A 14,379-nucleotide genomic window follows, 5' to 3' on the forward strand; every position below is an offset into this window, starting at 1 on the left:
GACGTTAAAGTTTACCAGGACTCCATTTATTGTTTTGCACAAATTGTTTTGTATATATTAATATTGGAGCGCGACACAAAGTGTTTTTTTTTTTTAACGTTTTATGCTTTTACATTATCCTATTTCAACTGACAATCAAAGGAAATAAACCTATTAGACAAAATACAAGGAAAATGTGTTATGGCTGGGCAAATACATCTTTCATTTATCCGGTGAACTTTTTTTTTTTTTTATAAATAGACCCCTTGTTATCTTAAGAAAAAACACAGAAAGAGGAGCATATTTCATTATATATTCAGCCTGACTGCATTACAAAAACTACTACCTTGCATTAAAATTTGATTCAAAAACCAAATAATTGCCTTTTGGGGCATATCACTCTGTAGGTGGTTGTAGGAATAAGGCTCCAAGGCTGCTGTCAGCTTGTTAGTGGTTAGAAACCATTGTGACCCAATTATTATGTCCGTCAATTCAAGTTTTGGTTGTAGGCTGAAGCTCCTCAGTGGTCACCCATTGGGGAGCTACCTAGACAAGAACAATGTTAGCATTTTGGTTAATGAACATAACTACTTCTAAAGGAAATAAACAATTTGATCCACCCCAAAAGTTTCTTACATTCTCTTAAGGATTCACTACACAAGTTCTCTGCTCCTGCACCGTGACCAGAGTAGGATTTATACTTTTTGCTGTCTTGTGCAGCCCACCAGTAGGCAGGTTAGCCTTTGCATGACATTAACAAGATCAGATGACATAGCTACACAAGGCATGACAAGGTGGATGAAGAAGCTGAAAGTGGGAGTTTGCCTGCTACAGTAACAATGATCCAGTTGGATTTCACTGGGAGAAAGGTTATCAGAGGGGGGGCCTTCAATTTTATATATGGGAATGTACTACTGATAGCCAGCAACAGGATGTGCAGAAGATTGCTTCAAATCTTACACTATAGTTTACAATAAGCCACCCTTGATGACTACTAGGAGGTCTTATATTTAGAAATTGGAGCCAAGAATTCTAGTGCAGATGTATCACCTTTTGGAATCCCAGAAAAATTCTTATCCAGTGAGTTATTGAACCAGCCAGTATTCTTGTGTGAAACTTCACAGATCTGTCATTACTAGCTTCCCTTACTGAGAGGTCTGTCTACTTCTAAGCTGCCTTTATTAATTTAGGGCATATGTATGAGCAATAGCACCCATCTTGTGTTGGTGGACTTGCAATTTCCTAACCTCAGAATATTATAATTGGCCATCTGTACCAACTATAATAGTTTGGGAGAATGTGTATTCCTCTACGGGAAGGCCTGAAACATAGACTAGGGATGCACCAATGCCATTTTTTTATTGGCGTGTACAAGTCCTGTGACTCTTGGTCAAGTACTCTCCGATACCGAGTACCGATACTTTGTGGTGTGATTTGCATTAATGGATGCAAATTGCGCCACATAGAATAGCATGTGATTTGAACAGGATTCCTGTCCAAATCGAATGCAGTTTCCCCACTGCTCCTGTGTGAACCCAGGCTTGTCATAGTCCGAGTTCACACAGGAGCAGTGGGGAAACCGCATGCGATTTGGACAGGAATCTCATTCCTGTTCAAATCGCTTGCTAATCTTTTTGGTGCTATTTGTGTCCATTTAACGCAATTGCACTGCAAAGTATTGGTTAAGGTATCGGGAGTATTTTCACAAGTACAAATACTCATGAAAATACTCAGTATCGGTATCGGTGCATCCCTGATATAGATTATTACAGAAAGCTGTAGTAACTAACATACTAAATAGTATGTGGGATAATTTTGTCTTGTTGAAAAGAAAATATTAAAAATTATATCTTTAGCAATTAATAATATTTTATTACTGGACAGAACTGTCTTATATTGTGCGCTTTTTAGCTATTAACCTCTGAAAATGTGAATCCATAAATTTAGTAATGCATTTTAGGCTCGGTTCACACTACTGTGACCTGAAAGTCATGCAACATATGGTGCAACTTTGCCAAGCGACTTCCTGGCGGCTTGATGCCACTTGAGTATGACTTTGATGCAACTTGATGGGTGACTTTCATGCCATGCTACTTTTCCTGGGTAATCTTCTGTAATGTTGGATCCAAATCACATCAATATAGATGAGGGTCTGACTTGGAGGCAACTTCGATTAAAATCTTTGAGCACAAGTCAGATAGAAGTCACCTTGAAGTAGTACAGGAACCTTTTCTAAAGTCAAAGCAACTTCAGTAGTGCTGATTAAGACCACTCTTATTGACTAATATTGGATCATGTGACTTGGGGTATCACAAGTTGGATCCCAAGTAGTGGCAGTGTGAACTGAGCCTTAATGGTTCTGTTTTGGGCAGTTACTGTTGAGTTAAAACAAATATAGTTTTATAAATGTTTTAAATAATGCAGTAACGTAATTTCTGGGATTGTTCAAATGTTTCAACAACTGTGGTAGTTATACAAGGAAGTCCTATTATCCCAGCTTTATTATAGTTTTTTTTTATCATGGAAAATATAGCATGAAGTGAGAACACCCCAAGGTGTGCAGGAACATCCAAAAGGATTGTGAGGTGAGAACAAAGGTATGAAAATCTCACTGCTGGAGTTCTCATGAGATATAGGTAGCCAACAGGGAACCTACACCACTGCTATATTCCTTTTAGTTGGACTAACCTAAGTGTCCTAAAATACCAAATGTTCCTTGGGAAAAAAGGATAAAGAAAATGCAGAGTGCCTCTTCACTGGCAAGTAGTCGCCCACTTACATGTCCACAATAGAGATGCTACCTGTGGGGCCACTTTCTATAGGAATAAATGGGAAATCTGTGCATGTGTGGCCTGTCCCGGTGGCTTTCAGAGAGCAGGCTGTGTGGCATCCAGTAGCCCCTCAGTGAGTGTATATCCATTGATTGTGGACAGGTAAGTGAGCAACTCAGATGACATACTAGTGGAGGAAGGCCCTGAATCTAAAGAATAATTGCGCTTAAAGTACAATTTGCTTTAAATAATTGTCTCTATATCAGAAATGGATACAATATTTAAAAGATATGCAAATTTACAATCTAGATCAAGATAGATGTAGGATGTATCAGTAATTCAACAAAACCATTTGTTTTCTGCAACACAGCCACCTAATGGAGCAGTCGCTACTAATGCTGCACAAGAATTGTTGAATGTGGAACATGCTTTATATACGTTTTTGCTGCCATCATTAAACACATAATTAAGATAATTTTTTGTGCCTTTTCAAGCCATGCACTTGAGCTGCCCTACGTGTGAAAAATGTGCCAAAGTTGGCTCCCGTACCTTATTTTTGGAGCTGACTTTGGCACATTTTTGAACAGGGTATTGCACCCTGTTCAAAAGAGAACTTCGTCCTCGTTCTCTCCAATATTTTCGGACAAAATGCCAGATGCCCTCCAGTGAATTGTTTCGATACGATCAAATTATATCTTTTATCACCAGTAAACTCAAATAACTTGTAGAACCTTGCATACTCACCCTTCTAGAGATCTCCTGTGGGGCTACTGGGATGGTGAAAGGTCGATTATCCAATATTTATGCTTCCCTTGTTGATCCACTTATTAAGATTTCCTATATGATTCAGTGGGAAAGGGATTTGAACAGCTCTCTAGATCTGGACACTTGGTGGACTACAGCCAATGCTCTATCTAAAATTACAATTAATACTACTCTTATTGAATCTAATTATAAAACACTTCTTTGCTGGTACTTAGTTCCTATAAGTGTTGCTAAAATGTACCCATCTGCATCACCCAGTTGTTTTCGACACTGCGGACAAGAGGGCACTATGCTCCACATATGGTGGAAATGTCCTGTGGTTAATAGATTTTGGATCTGAATATTTAACTTAATTTATTCAGTAACGGGAATTAATATTCATAGATCTCCAGAAGTAGCCTTATTTCATCTGTTGCCCACTGATATTCCCAAGAAATTAGTTATATTAATTCTTTCTTTACTATTATTATAGCTAGATGTTGGAGACAGTCAACAATTCCGCTAGACTTGGTCAAACAGAAACTTAATTGGATTATGATTAATGATAAACTTACTAGTATCGTTAACAATGATACTTCTAAATTTGAGTATACATGGGAACCATGGATTAGGTATATCTCTATTATTTAATGAACCTATGGCTGGCCCTCTTTTCTTTCTTTCCTCTTTCCTTCTTTCTTCTCTCCTTTTTTTCTGATCTATTCTTTATCCTTCTTCTTCTTTGACTCTTTTTGTTTATTTTTTTTCGGTCTTCTTATTTTTGTTAGTTGGTTATATGATACTGCCCATGCCTACTGACCGGTGGAATATTTGCTACCCTATTGGGGTTGTGTTTTATTGCTTACAACATCATCGGTTGATGTATTCTTATGTGCCTATATATTCCATGAATCTGATTGTTTGCCACAACTCACTATGTAGGTGGGCTATGGTTTCTATTTTTCTGTATACTACTTTTTAAAGATTTTCAATAAAAATATTGAAATATAAAAATTTGGGGTATCACACATAGAGAATGTAGAGGTCTATAGCTAAAGCGGTGTAGAAAATCAACCACTGTCATTTAAAGCACCTGGACCTGAAAGATCCTCCTGGAGAGTGTTTTCTGAATGTTAGATTCACAGTTTTAAAAATATGCCCCTTATTATTTTTTTTATAGGCTCTTTTTGAAGCTGGTGAACAGAAAAAAAAGGCAGATGCGGATGTTTTCATCAGCATAATGACTGCTCGCAGCTATTCCCATCTCCAGAGAGGTATGTCAGGACAGAAGGTATTTGGAGATGAAAAGGACAGCAGATGAGCATTTTGTACAACCTTTGTGTATATATGTTGATGTGCTACTTGGAAAAGGTTGCCTAGCACGAAGCTTTGTCTGTCAGAAATGGCCTGGCATTTTGGCAAAGCGAAGGATATTAAACACTGAGACCTTAAAGTCAGCTTCATACCTTTGTGCTGCAGGAACACTCTTATCGCAATGGACACTATTATATCATGCATGCATTAGTGTATTGTGGTTCTACTCATTACGAATGGCACCCCAACACACCAAAGCAACAGACCTGCCTTGCTGCTCATTACAACCCATGGCAACACATTACTTTGTGCTGTGGTTTGCTGTACTGACAAAAAAATGGTCAGGTCCAGTTTGAGGTTTGCTGAGGTGCATTGGAAACCCATTCGAATGGGCTGTGTAAACACAATGCAAGTTAATGTATGACATGTGCTATTATACCACAGTGTATGGCAGAAATCCGAAGGGGACCCAATGCCTAATTTTCCAACCTTAACACTAAATCTAACCCTTGAAGTAAGCCTCAGAAATACAAAGCCCTGGACTGCACTCTGTATCAACCACATCTCAAAATGAAAATAAAAGCCTCTGCTACAGTCCCCGCCCATTGGCCATGGTCCTCCCATGCATTTCACCATAATTGAGGTTAATCATAGAAGTGCTACAATTCCAATTGAGGCAAAACACATCAGAGGGGCATGGCCAATGGGTGGGGACTGTAGCTGACGCTTTTATTTTCACTTTGAGATGTAGGTAATACACACAGAGTCCAGTCCAGGCTTTGTATTACCATGGATGGATGGAGCAGCATGTGTTCCTGGAGCTGGTATGATGGTATACAGGAGGCTTTGATCTGTGCCATATCTGTTGAGTATTGTAACTATATCTTAAACCTAGCACTAACTTCAACCCTTTTTCATATTGCCCTTTCCGTTATCAGCCTGACTGTCCTTGTCCTCCTAATTATGGAGGCTCAGCATCACTTGTAGGTGTTATCTAGGATAGTCTGCATATAGATCCATTCTGCCTAGGAACTACCACTCCTCCAGACTGACACCCACCCATCAAGGCATTTGACGTTTGCATAACTCCTCTCAAACGCGAGGCCATGCTTGCACTAGGGCTGAGCACTCTTGAAAGGAGTACTGGGGCAGGGTGCTGGTATGTTTTCAATAAGCTATATGCAGCACCCTTCCAGCCCCTCCCACCACCATGATCTGCATGCATTGCATAGAGAAAAACAGAAAACGGGTTTTATTTCAAATGTTATTGGCATGTTGATCAGGGATGAAACCAGGGAAGGCAACATATAAGCACAATAAACTTCAGTTTTCAGTCTTATCTCTTCAGTGTTTTGTTATTAAACACACACTAAAAGTTGATAAATTTTAAGGGCACTGCTGTTTATTTTTTGTTTTGTAATGATGCAGTTGTACAGTTTATTTATTTATTTATATATATATATATATATATATATATATGGTAGACTTCTCTCTTCATTTGTGCATCAAAATGGTTTGTGTAACTCCACAAATGAGTCTTTTCATAAAACATTTGTTTGAGAAATTTTTACAGTAATTTTTTTAATAGAGCATCTTTGACTGACTCCATCTAGTGACAAAAATGCGATCAATTTTCTTATTGAGGCATTTATGAAACATATACCTCAGTCTGTCATATTCATTGCTGTAATTATCAGTACCATCTAGAGCGAAAGTATGGACAAAATTCATGCAACATGCTTGAATGTGTGTGACATTCGTCCAATGAATGTTTAAAAAAAAACTCATTGAATGAAGTCTGATAAAGTTTCCTTAAATAACTGCTTTTTTTTCTTCTTTGAATTGGCTGTGCTGTTAAATAACTATGTACTGCAATACGTAAAACGGACATCAGCAACACTCTTAGTAAATGTTTTAAATATTATCCCTGCAGTTTTCCTGAAGTACCCAAAATACAGTAAACATGATGTCAGCAAAACACTGGATCTAGAGCTTAAAGGAGATATTGAAAAACTTCTTAAAGCCATTGGTAAGTAGTCTAATAAATAGAAATTTTCAACAGGACGTTTTGGGGAAGCTTAAAGTGATAATAAAACCTCTCATAAGCCCACTGAAATCCTCCTACAGATGTTGTATCTGTTATCTGAAGAACTCTCTGTCCCCCACAGCTTTCCAAACTACACTGTTTAATCAGTAATTAGTCCCTTGATAGTCGTGTATTGCTGGTGCATTCCACAAAGCTTTCCTGGAGTATGTATGGGTTTCCTTGGTTACCTACCAAAACCCAAAATATATTGGTATATTCGCTGGCCTCTGCTAAACTAGATTCCTCAAGCCTTCCTCAAGGCTGAATAGCAGGTGAAAGTACTTGGAGCATGCATGCATAGCACTCCATTTAAACTGGGTTACACCAGAGGCTGTGCTAAAACTATGAGTTATGAGACCGTACGCAGAGGTTTGAAAGCATCACAATGCAGAGCCCAGTGACTGAAATCCACATTCCAAGCAAGCCCCAAAGTCGAGCAGGATCAGGATATGACTTTAAAAGATTTACTTTAGGCTGGGTGGCCTTACTCATTTAAGAAGTTGTCACAGTTCTTGACCTGGAGAAAGGTCTGTAGCTAACTAATACAGTACAGAGATCTGGAAAGTGCCAAAATGCAGAGCCCACTGCTCAAAGGGCACATTTCAGGCTAGCCCAAAAACTTTGGTCCAGTGGGGTTGTTGCTGAGGATGCAGACAGCTGCTGTGCTTAGACCAGCTCAAACAGCATTTTTTTTAGAATTATGATTTGTATTGTTTTTTTTTTTTTTTGTCACAATGAAATAACAGGAAAACATATGACATTTTAGTATCAAAAAAAGGTTGCCAGAGGGAGAAACCGAAAGGTATACAATACATAGCAAATAAAAAGGAAAACCCAGAAAATGGGTGATCGTAACATAAAAAGGGTAATTAAGTCTCAGCAGTAGGCACAAAAGCAAATGCTGGGATGCCTAAAATCACACACATCAAATGAGGAACGATATCAGTCAACCAAGAGTAAGATGGCTGCAACTAATATCATTGGAATGGGATAATTCACAATATTGAGATTGGTCCCAGATCTCTCAACATCTATTGAAATAGATGTATCAGAGTATCAGATGCAGTAGCAGTTAGGAACTCCATTCTCCGAATGTCAGCTATGATATGTAGGTTTGAGGTTTAGAAGGCAGGTCAGTGGATAACCAACGTAGAGGAATGGGCTGCCAGGATTATATGAGAAATCAGACACTTGGTAGATTTAGTGGAATTGAAGACCCAATATGTAATGGACGGGATACAATGGAAAGGACATATTAAACAATTGTTGATGTAATACCATTACATCATTCCTAAAAGGTCTTAGCTGCGTACATTGCCAGAAAATGACAGTGAGAGCCTAACTGAAGACTGCAACGCCAGCATAGTGCAGAAAGTGAAGGGTCATGGCGATGCACAACTTCTGTGGTTCTAAACCAGACAATCAGTTTTTTTTAAAGCAGTCTCTCTCTGCACCACACATCTGGATGTTTTTAAATGCAGAAGTCAATATCTTATTCCAAAGGGACAAGGCATTGGCCGCAGGAGTACGTGTCCATTTTCAATTATAGGAATTAGTATCTTCTGTAAGAGGGGTTGCTTCATGCAAAATTTTGTAAATTGAAGAAATTAGGTGAAGCTGGTAAGGGTCTTGGGCACATATATATTTGAATTGAGAGTACCTTTTGACAACATTTCCACCATAGATCTAAATTAAACAACATAGGAGCAATACACAAGCATTTCAGAATGGTATCGTTGTGGAGGGAAGCTGATCACACCAAAGAACAGGGGTGTACAGGATACAGGGAACCCTTTTCAATTTCCTAGACCTAGGGACTATAGCACATAGAAGAATGGCATAATAATATTTAATAAGGTCAGAGGCTCCCAACCCCCCACGTGTCCTCGGAGAAAACAGCACAGAGTTAGCTATACGTTGAGACTTAAATAAATTTGAGAAACCTTTGTTGGAGAGATTAGAGCTGAGACATAGGTATAGCAACAGGGTGGGTTTCAAGAAAATATAGTAATCTAGGGAGAATGGACATTTTAAGTATGCTTACCCTACCAAGTAAAGAGATAGGATAGATAGTCCATTGATGTAGGGAGTGAGTGATGTCCTGGAATAAAGGGAGATAGTTACCTGAATACAGAGTGAGGTATGAGGGAGTTAACTGAACACCAAGGTATTTGAGGGAGTGGGCACACTAGTGCTAAGGGTACAGTTGCTTAAGGCAAGTAATAGATCCGGTGGGATATGGATGGGTAGAACTTCTGTTTTAGTGGTGCTGACTTTGTATCCAGATAAAGCTCCAAATGATGTCCGCATGTAACGATGGGAGGGAAACTAGAGGGTTAGTTAACATAAGCAAAATGTCATCTGCAAAAAGAGACCATTTATTTTCTCGATGACGGGTATCAGGACCCCTTGTATATCCACATGTAACCGAATTGCCTCAGCCAATGGCTCCAGGCAGAGAATAAAAAACAGGAGATAGTGGACATCCCTGCCTGGTACCATTGGCCATGGGGAACCTGGGCAACAAAAAGGAAGACAATGAGCTGTGGGTTTGGAATACAAAGCAGCTAATGCATTAACAAAGTGCCTCGAAAACCCATAATGGGACAGAGTAGCAAATGTAAAGCCAAATTAGGCAGTCAAAAGCTTTTTGGGCGTCAAGGCTCAGCTCCAAGGCAGGGCGAGTAAATTTACTTAGGAAATCTATAAGATCTATTGTACGTCTGGTGTTGTCCTCGGCATGTCTAGCATGTACAAAGCCAACCTGATCCTTATTAATTAACTTAGGGAGCAATTTGGTCAATCTGCTGGCCAGAATTTTCATGAAAATCTTATAATCTTAGTTAAGAAGGGCAATAGATCTATAGTTATCTGGTACAGAGGGATCATTACTGGGTTTTGTAATAACAGATATACAGTGCCTTGAAAAAGAATTCATACCCCTTGAAATTTTCCGCATTTTGTCATGTAAACAAATTTATTTTATTGGGATTTTATGTGATAGACCAACACACAAAGTGGCACATAATTCTGAAGTGGGAAGAAAATGATAAATGGTTTTCAAAATTTTTTACAAATATCTGAAAAGTGTGGCATACATTTTGTATTCAGCCTCCCTTACCCTGATACCCTTAACTAAAATCTAGTGGAACCAATTACCTTTAGAAGTCCACCTGTGTGAGATTAAATCTCCGTATGACTACAGCTGTTCTGTGAAGCCCTCAGAGGTTTGTTAGAGAACATTAGTGAACAAACAGCATCATGAAGGCCAAGGAACACACCAGACAGGTCAGGAATAGAGTTGTGGAGAAGTTTAAAGCAGGGTTAGGTTATAAAAACAAATATCCCAAGCTTTGAACATCTCCCAGAGCACTGTTCAATCCATCATCCGAAAATGGAAAGGGTATGGCACAACTGCAAATCTACTAAAACATGGCCGTCCACCTAAACTGACAGGCTGGGCAAGGAGAGCATTAATCAGAGAAGCAACAAAGAGGCCCATGGTAACTCTGGGGGAGCTGCAGAGATGCATGACTCAGGTGGGAGAATCTATCCACAGGACAACTATTAGTCATGCACTCCACAAATCTGGCCTTTATGGAAGAGTGGCAAGAAGAAAGCCATTGTTGAATGAAAGCGTTAAGAAGTCCTGTTTGCTGTGTCCCCCACATGGCTTCTCACAAACTGCAAACATGTGGAAGAAGTTGCAATGGTCAGATGAGACCAAAATTGAACTTTTTGGCATAAAAGTAAATCTCTATGTGTGGTGAAAAACCAACACTGCACATCACCCTGAACACACCACCGTGAAACATGGTGGTGGCAGCATCATGTTGTGGGAATGCTTTTCTTCTATCACATAAAATCCCAATAAAATAAATGTACGTTTTTTGTTGTAACATGACAAAATGTGGAAAATTTCAAGGGGTATGAATACTTTTTCAAGGCACTGTATAAGAATGCATAAATTGGTCATGCAGGTTCACTCCCTGAAGCAGAGAGTCAGAGATTTGACATGTGGGAAGCTAAAAGGGGGAGGAAGGTCTTATAATAAGAATATGGGAGGCCATCAGGACCTGGGGATTTATGAAGTGGGAGATCCTTGACCAGCTCTGCAAGTTCTTAAGGGGAAATACCTGCATTGAGCAGAGCCAAATTAGAGGACTACAATTTAGGTAAGTTAAGGTTCCTAAAATTTTTTTAAAAATTTTCCAGCTGAAAATGAAAATTGTTTTCACAGGTCAGACAAGTGTACAACTAACGGTAAAAATTCGCCAAAACTCTATCCATAGTGTGGGGGCAGTATGTCAGGGTGCCATTTCGGCTGCATAAGTAAATCCGGGAAGGAATGGAAAGGTCGGGTTCTAAATTTTTTGACAAGCATTCTTTGGGGTTTGCTAGAAAATTCATAAAATTTTTGTTTAGCCCATAACCTAGATTTCACAATGTTAGTCATGGTCATTTAAGTTGGTTACGATGGGACTTTACATAGGCGAGCCACAGGGTGAGCACAAAAGCAATTTCTCACAAACACGCAACACTACGTTGAGAGACTCTAAAGCAGGCCATACATGGATTGAATTCTGAACTTTTTTTGATCAAAAATCAAAAATGTAATTCGTTCTGTAATCCATTGGTGCCACCAATGATTTTGAAAAATCGCTAATTTTTCACAAATTTTCCAACATACCCGATAAACGAAATGGGGAGGAACCATGAAAATCGGCCGGTGCATTGCCCCACTAACAGAGCAAAAATCTGTCGATTATTCTTAGGTCCGATTTTCGAACGAAAAATCGTTCGGCAATTGACCCATGTATGGCCGGCCTTAGGCTATTTTCTTTCTTCAAACCAGATTCCTCACAGAAGCAATGCCCTCGGAAAAAAGCTTTGTGTGCTTCCCACAGGGTGGACACCTCTTGCACAGAACCTGCATTAAGTTCAAAGAACTCTGTCAACTCCTTGGATTGTTTTTCTCTGGGAACTGGTGATTGAAGGAGAAAGTCATTAAGATGCCAATGGCAGGTTTTAGGAGGTGTAATGGACAGAGCCACATCCAAGGTAATGGGGGCATGGTCGGACCATGTAACAGGAGCAATTTCGGAAGCTACTGTACATCCTAGCTACATGCCGCCCAGCCACTGTACATATACGGCGGCAGGGCGGCATTCGCAGGCAAAACCACGTTTTAAAACGGGTGTTTTGTAAACAAATAGGGGGTGCGTGTGAAGTGTGCCGCCGCCCTATTTGTCCCGCCGATCACCGCCGCAGATGTCAGTCGCCGGGTCACAGCCGCTCCTTAGCGGCTATTGACGGCAAACAGTGACAGAGAGCACAGCTGCAGTAGCTGTGCTGTCTGTCACTTCCCTGTCAGCTCGAGGATGAGCTGATCGAGAGAACAGTTTCTCTTTCTCAATCAGCCTTGTCCTGTGCAGTACACACCCCCGCCCCCTAGTAAAACACTCCCCTCACTCCTATAACCCTTCCCTGCAAAATAAAGTTAACCCCTTCCTTCCCATTGTCATTAGTATAGTGTCATTGGTTTTTTTTTTTGCACTGATCACTGTATTAGTGTTTTTGGGGATGTCAGTGACCCCAAGTCAGTACCCCCAATGTCAGAATGTCCGCCGCAGTCCCGCAGTCCCGCCATAAGTCGCTGGTCGCCGCCATAAGTCCCTGATCGCCGCCATAAGTCCCTGGTCGCCGCCATTATTAGTATAAAAAACCCCTAAAAATCCCAGTATCTTTCCCGTCATTTGTAAACGTCATAACTTTCACGTAAACTAATTAATTTACACGTATTGGGTTTTTTTTAGCAAAGACGTGTCGCAGAATGCATTTTGGCAGACATTTATGACTAAATTTGATTTTTAATTTTTTTTTTTTTTTTTACTGGACATATTTTATAGCAAAAAGTCCAAAATATTGTTTTTTTTCCTCAAAATTGTCAGCCTTTTTTTTTTTTTATAGCACAAAAAATAAAAACCGCACAGGCAATCAAATACCACCGAAAGAGCTCAATTTGTGTGGGGAAAAAAAGGATGTAAATTTCATTTATGTACCATATTGCATGACCGCACAATTGTCCGTTAAACTAGCGCAGCACTGTATAGCAGAAAAATGTCGTAAATTGCAGTATTTATACCATGGTTTGTAGACGCTATAACTTCCACACAAAGCAATCAATATACACTTATTGGGATTTTGTTTACCAAAAACATGTAGCAGAATACATTTTGGCCTAAATTTATAACCAACTTTGAGTTTACTATATATTTTTTATAGCTGAAAGTAAAAAATATTGTTTTTCTTCAAAATTTTTGGCCTTTTTTTGTTTATAGCGTGAAAAATAAAAAGTGCACAGGTGATCAAATTACACCGAAAGAAAGCTCTATTTGTGTGAAAAAAAGGACGTAAATTTTGTTTGGGTGCAGCATTGCATAACCGCGCAATTATCAGTTGAATTAGTGCAGCGCCGAGTAGCAAAAAGAGGCCTGGTCATTAAGGGGGGTAAATCCTCTGAAGCTCAAGTGGTAAAACAGGAGCAGAAATGAAAAACTGGTCCAACCAAGAGAACAGTTTGCAGGATAATATGAGAACTTCCTGTGGGTAGGGTGTTTAATCCTCCAAGAATCAAATAATTTATGAACCCTCATACATTTGTGAAAGGAGGTGGCCTGAGTAAGTACTCTTTGCAAGAGGGTGTTGTGGAATAGTGTTTGTCTATCTTTAGTTGGAGATATGATCATATTAAAATCCCTGCCAATAATCATATGGATCTGTCCTGCATTTGGAGCATATATATTGAGTGTGAAGGAGGAAGACACATAGTCACAGTTCAGGGCAATATAACGACCGTGGGGGTCAGTGTGAGAATCCTTAACCCATAAGGGACACGATTTTCTAATAAGAATTGCCACACCAGCCTTCCCAGACATATCAAAGGAGACATAGCAGGTAGGAAAGTGTTTGGAACAAATTTAAATGAACCACCAGTAATGCATTCCTGAAGCAAGACTATATCTGCCCATGAAGACTTAAAAAAAAATATGGCTGGCCTTATAAGAGTTTGTTTGTTATAGAATGCAAACTCTTCACATTAGAGTATATGAAACAAGTCTTAAAGCCATAAACACATTTTAAAGGAAATGCATATGTGAATCCATGAAGGTGAAGGGTCACTGGTGTATAAATACAGGCCCCAGCACAAAAGAACATACTAAGAAAAGGGGGGAAGTTGAACCAAGAACACAGAAAAACAAATGAACAAAAACAGATCCAAAAAGGATCTGAAAAAATGGTAAGAGCAAAAGTCAAACCTGAGAGGCGGCCGCTTCTCAAGAATTCAAGCCCGCAGCCAAGGAAAAGGCAGGGGAGCATGGCCATCTCGAACAATGAGGGAGGAGAAGGTTGCTGTCCACTCTCCTGCAGAAGTAATCAGAAAAAGAAAAATCACTTAAACTTTATAAAGCATAGGCATTATAA

General features: G+C 39.5%; 1 protein-coding gene across 1 annotated transcript in view; it reads left to right on the forward strand.

The window, feature by feature from the left end:
* The window catches only part of LOC149451080 (annexin A1-like), a 64,436-nt gene that overhangs the window by 40,515 nt on the left and 9,542 nt on the right, over positions 1-14,379 (forward strand). Inside the window, exons 9-10 of the mRNA XM_089691076.1 lie at positions 4,675-4,768; positions 6,742-6,837. Coding sequence (XP_089547202.1) covers positions 4,675-4,768; positions 6,742-6,837 — 190 coding nt within the window. The remainder of the gene's footprint in view (positions 1-4,674; positions 4,769-6,741; positions 6,838-14,379) is intronic.

Source organism: Staurois parvus, unplaced genomic scaffold (genome assembly GCF_062004578.1).
Source record: "Staurois parvus isolate SC_StPar_1 unplaced genomic scaffold, SC_StPar_1.0 ptg000549l, whole genome shotgun sequence".
NCBI classification, from domain to species: domain Eukaryota; kingdom Metazoa; phylum Chordata; class Amphibia; order Anura; family Ranidae; genus Staurois; species Staurois parvus.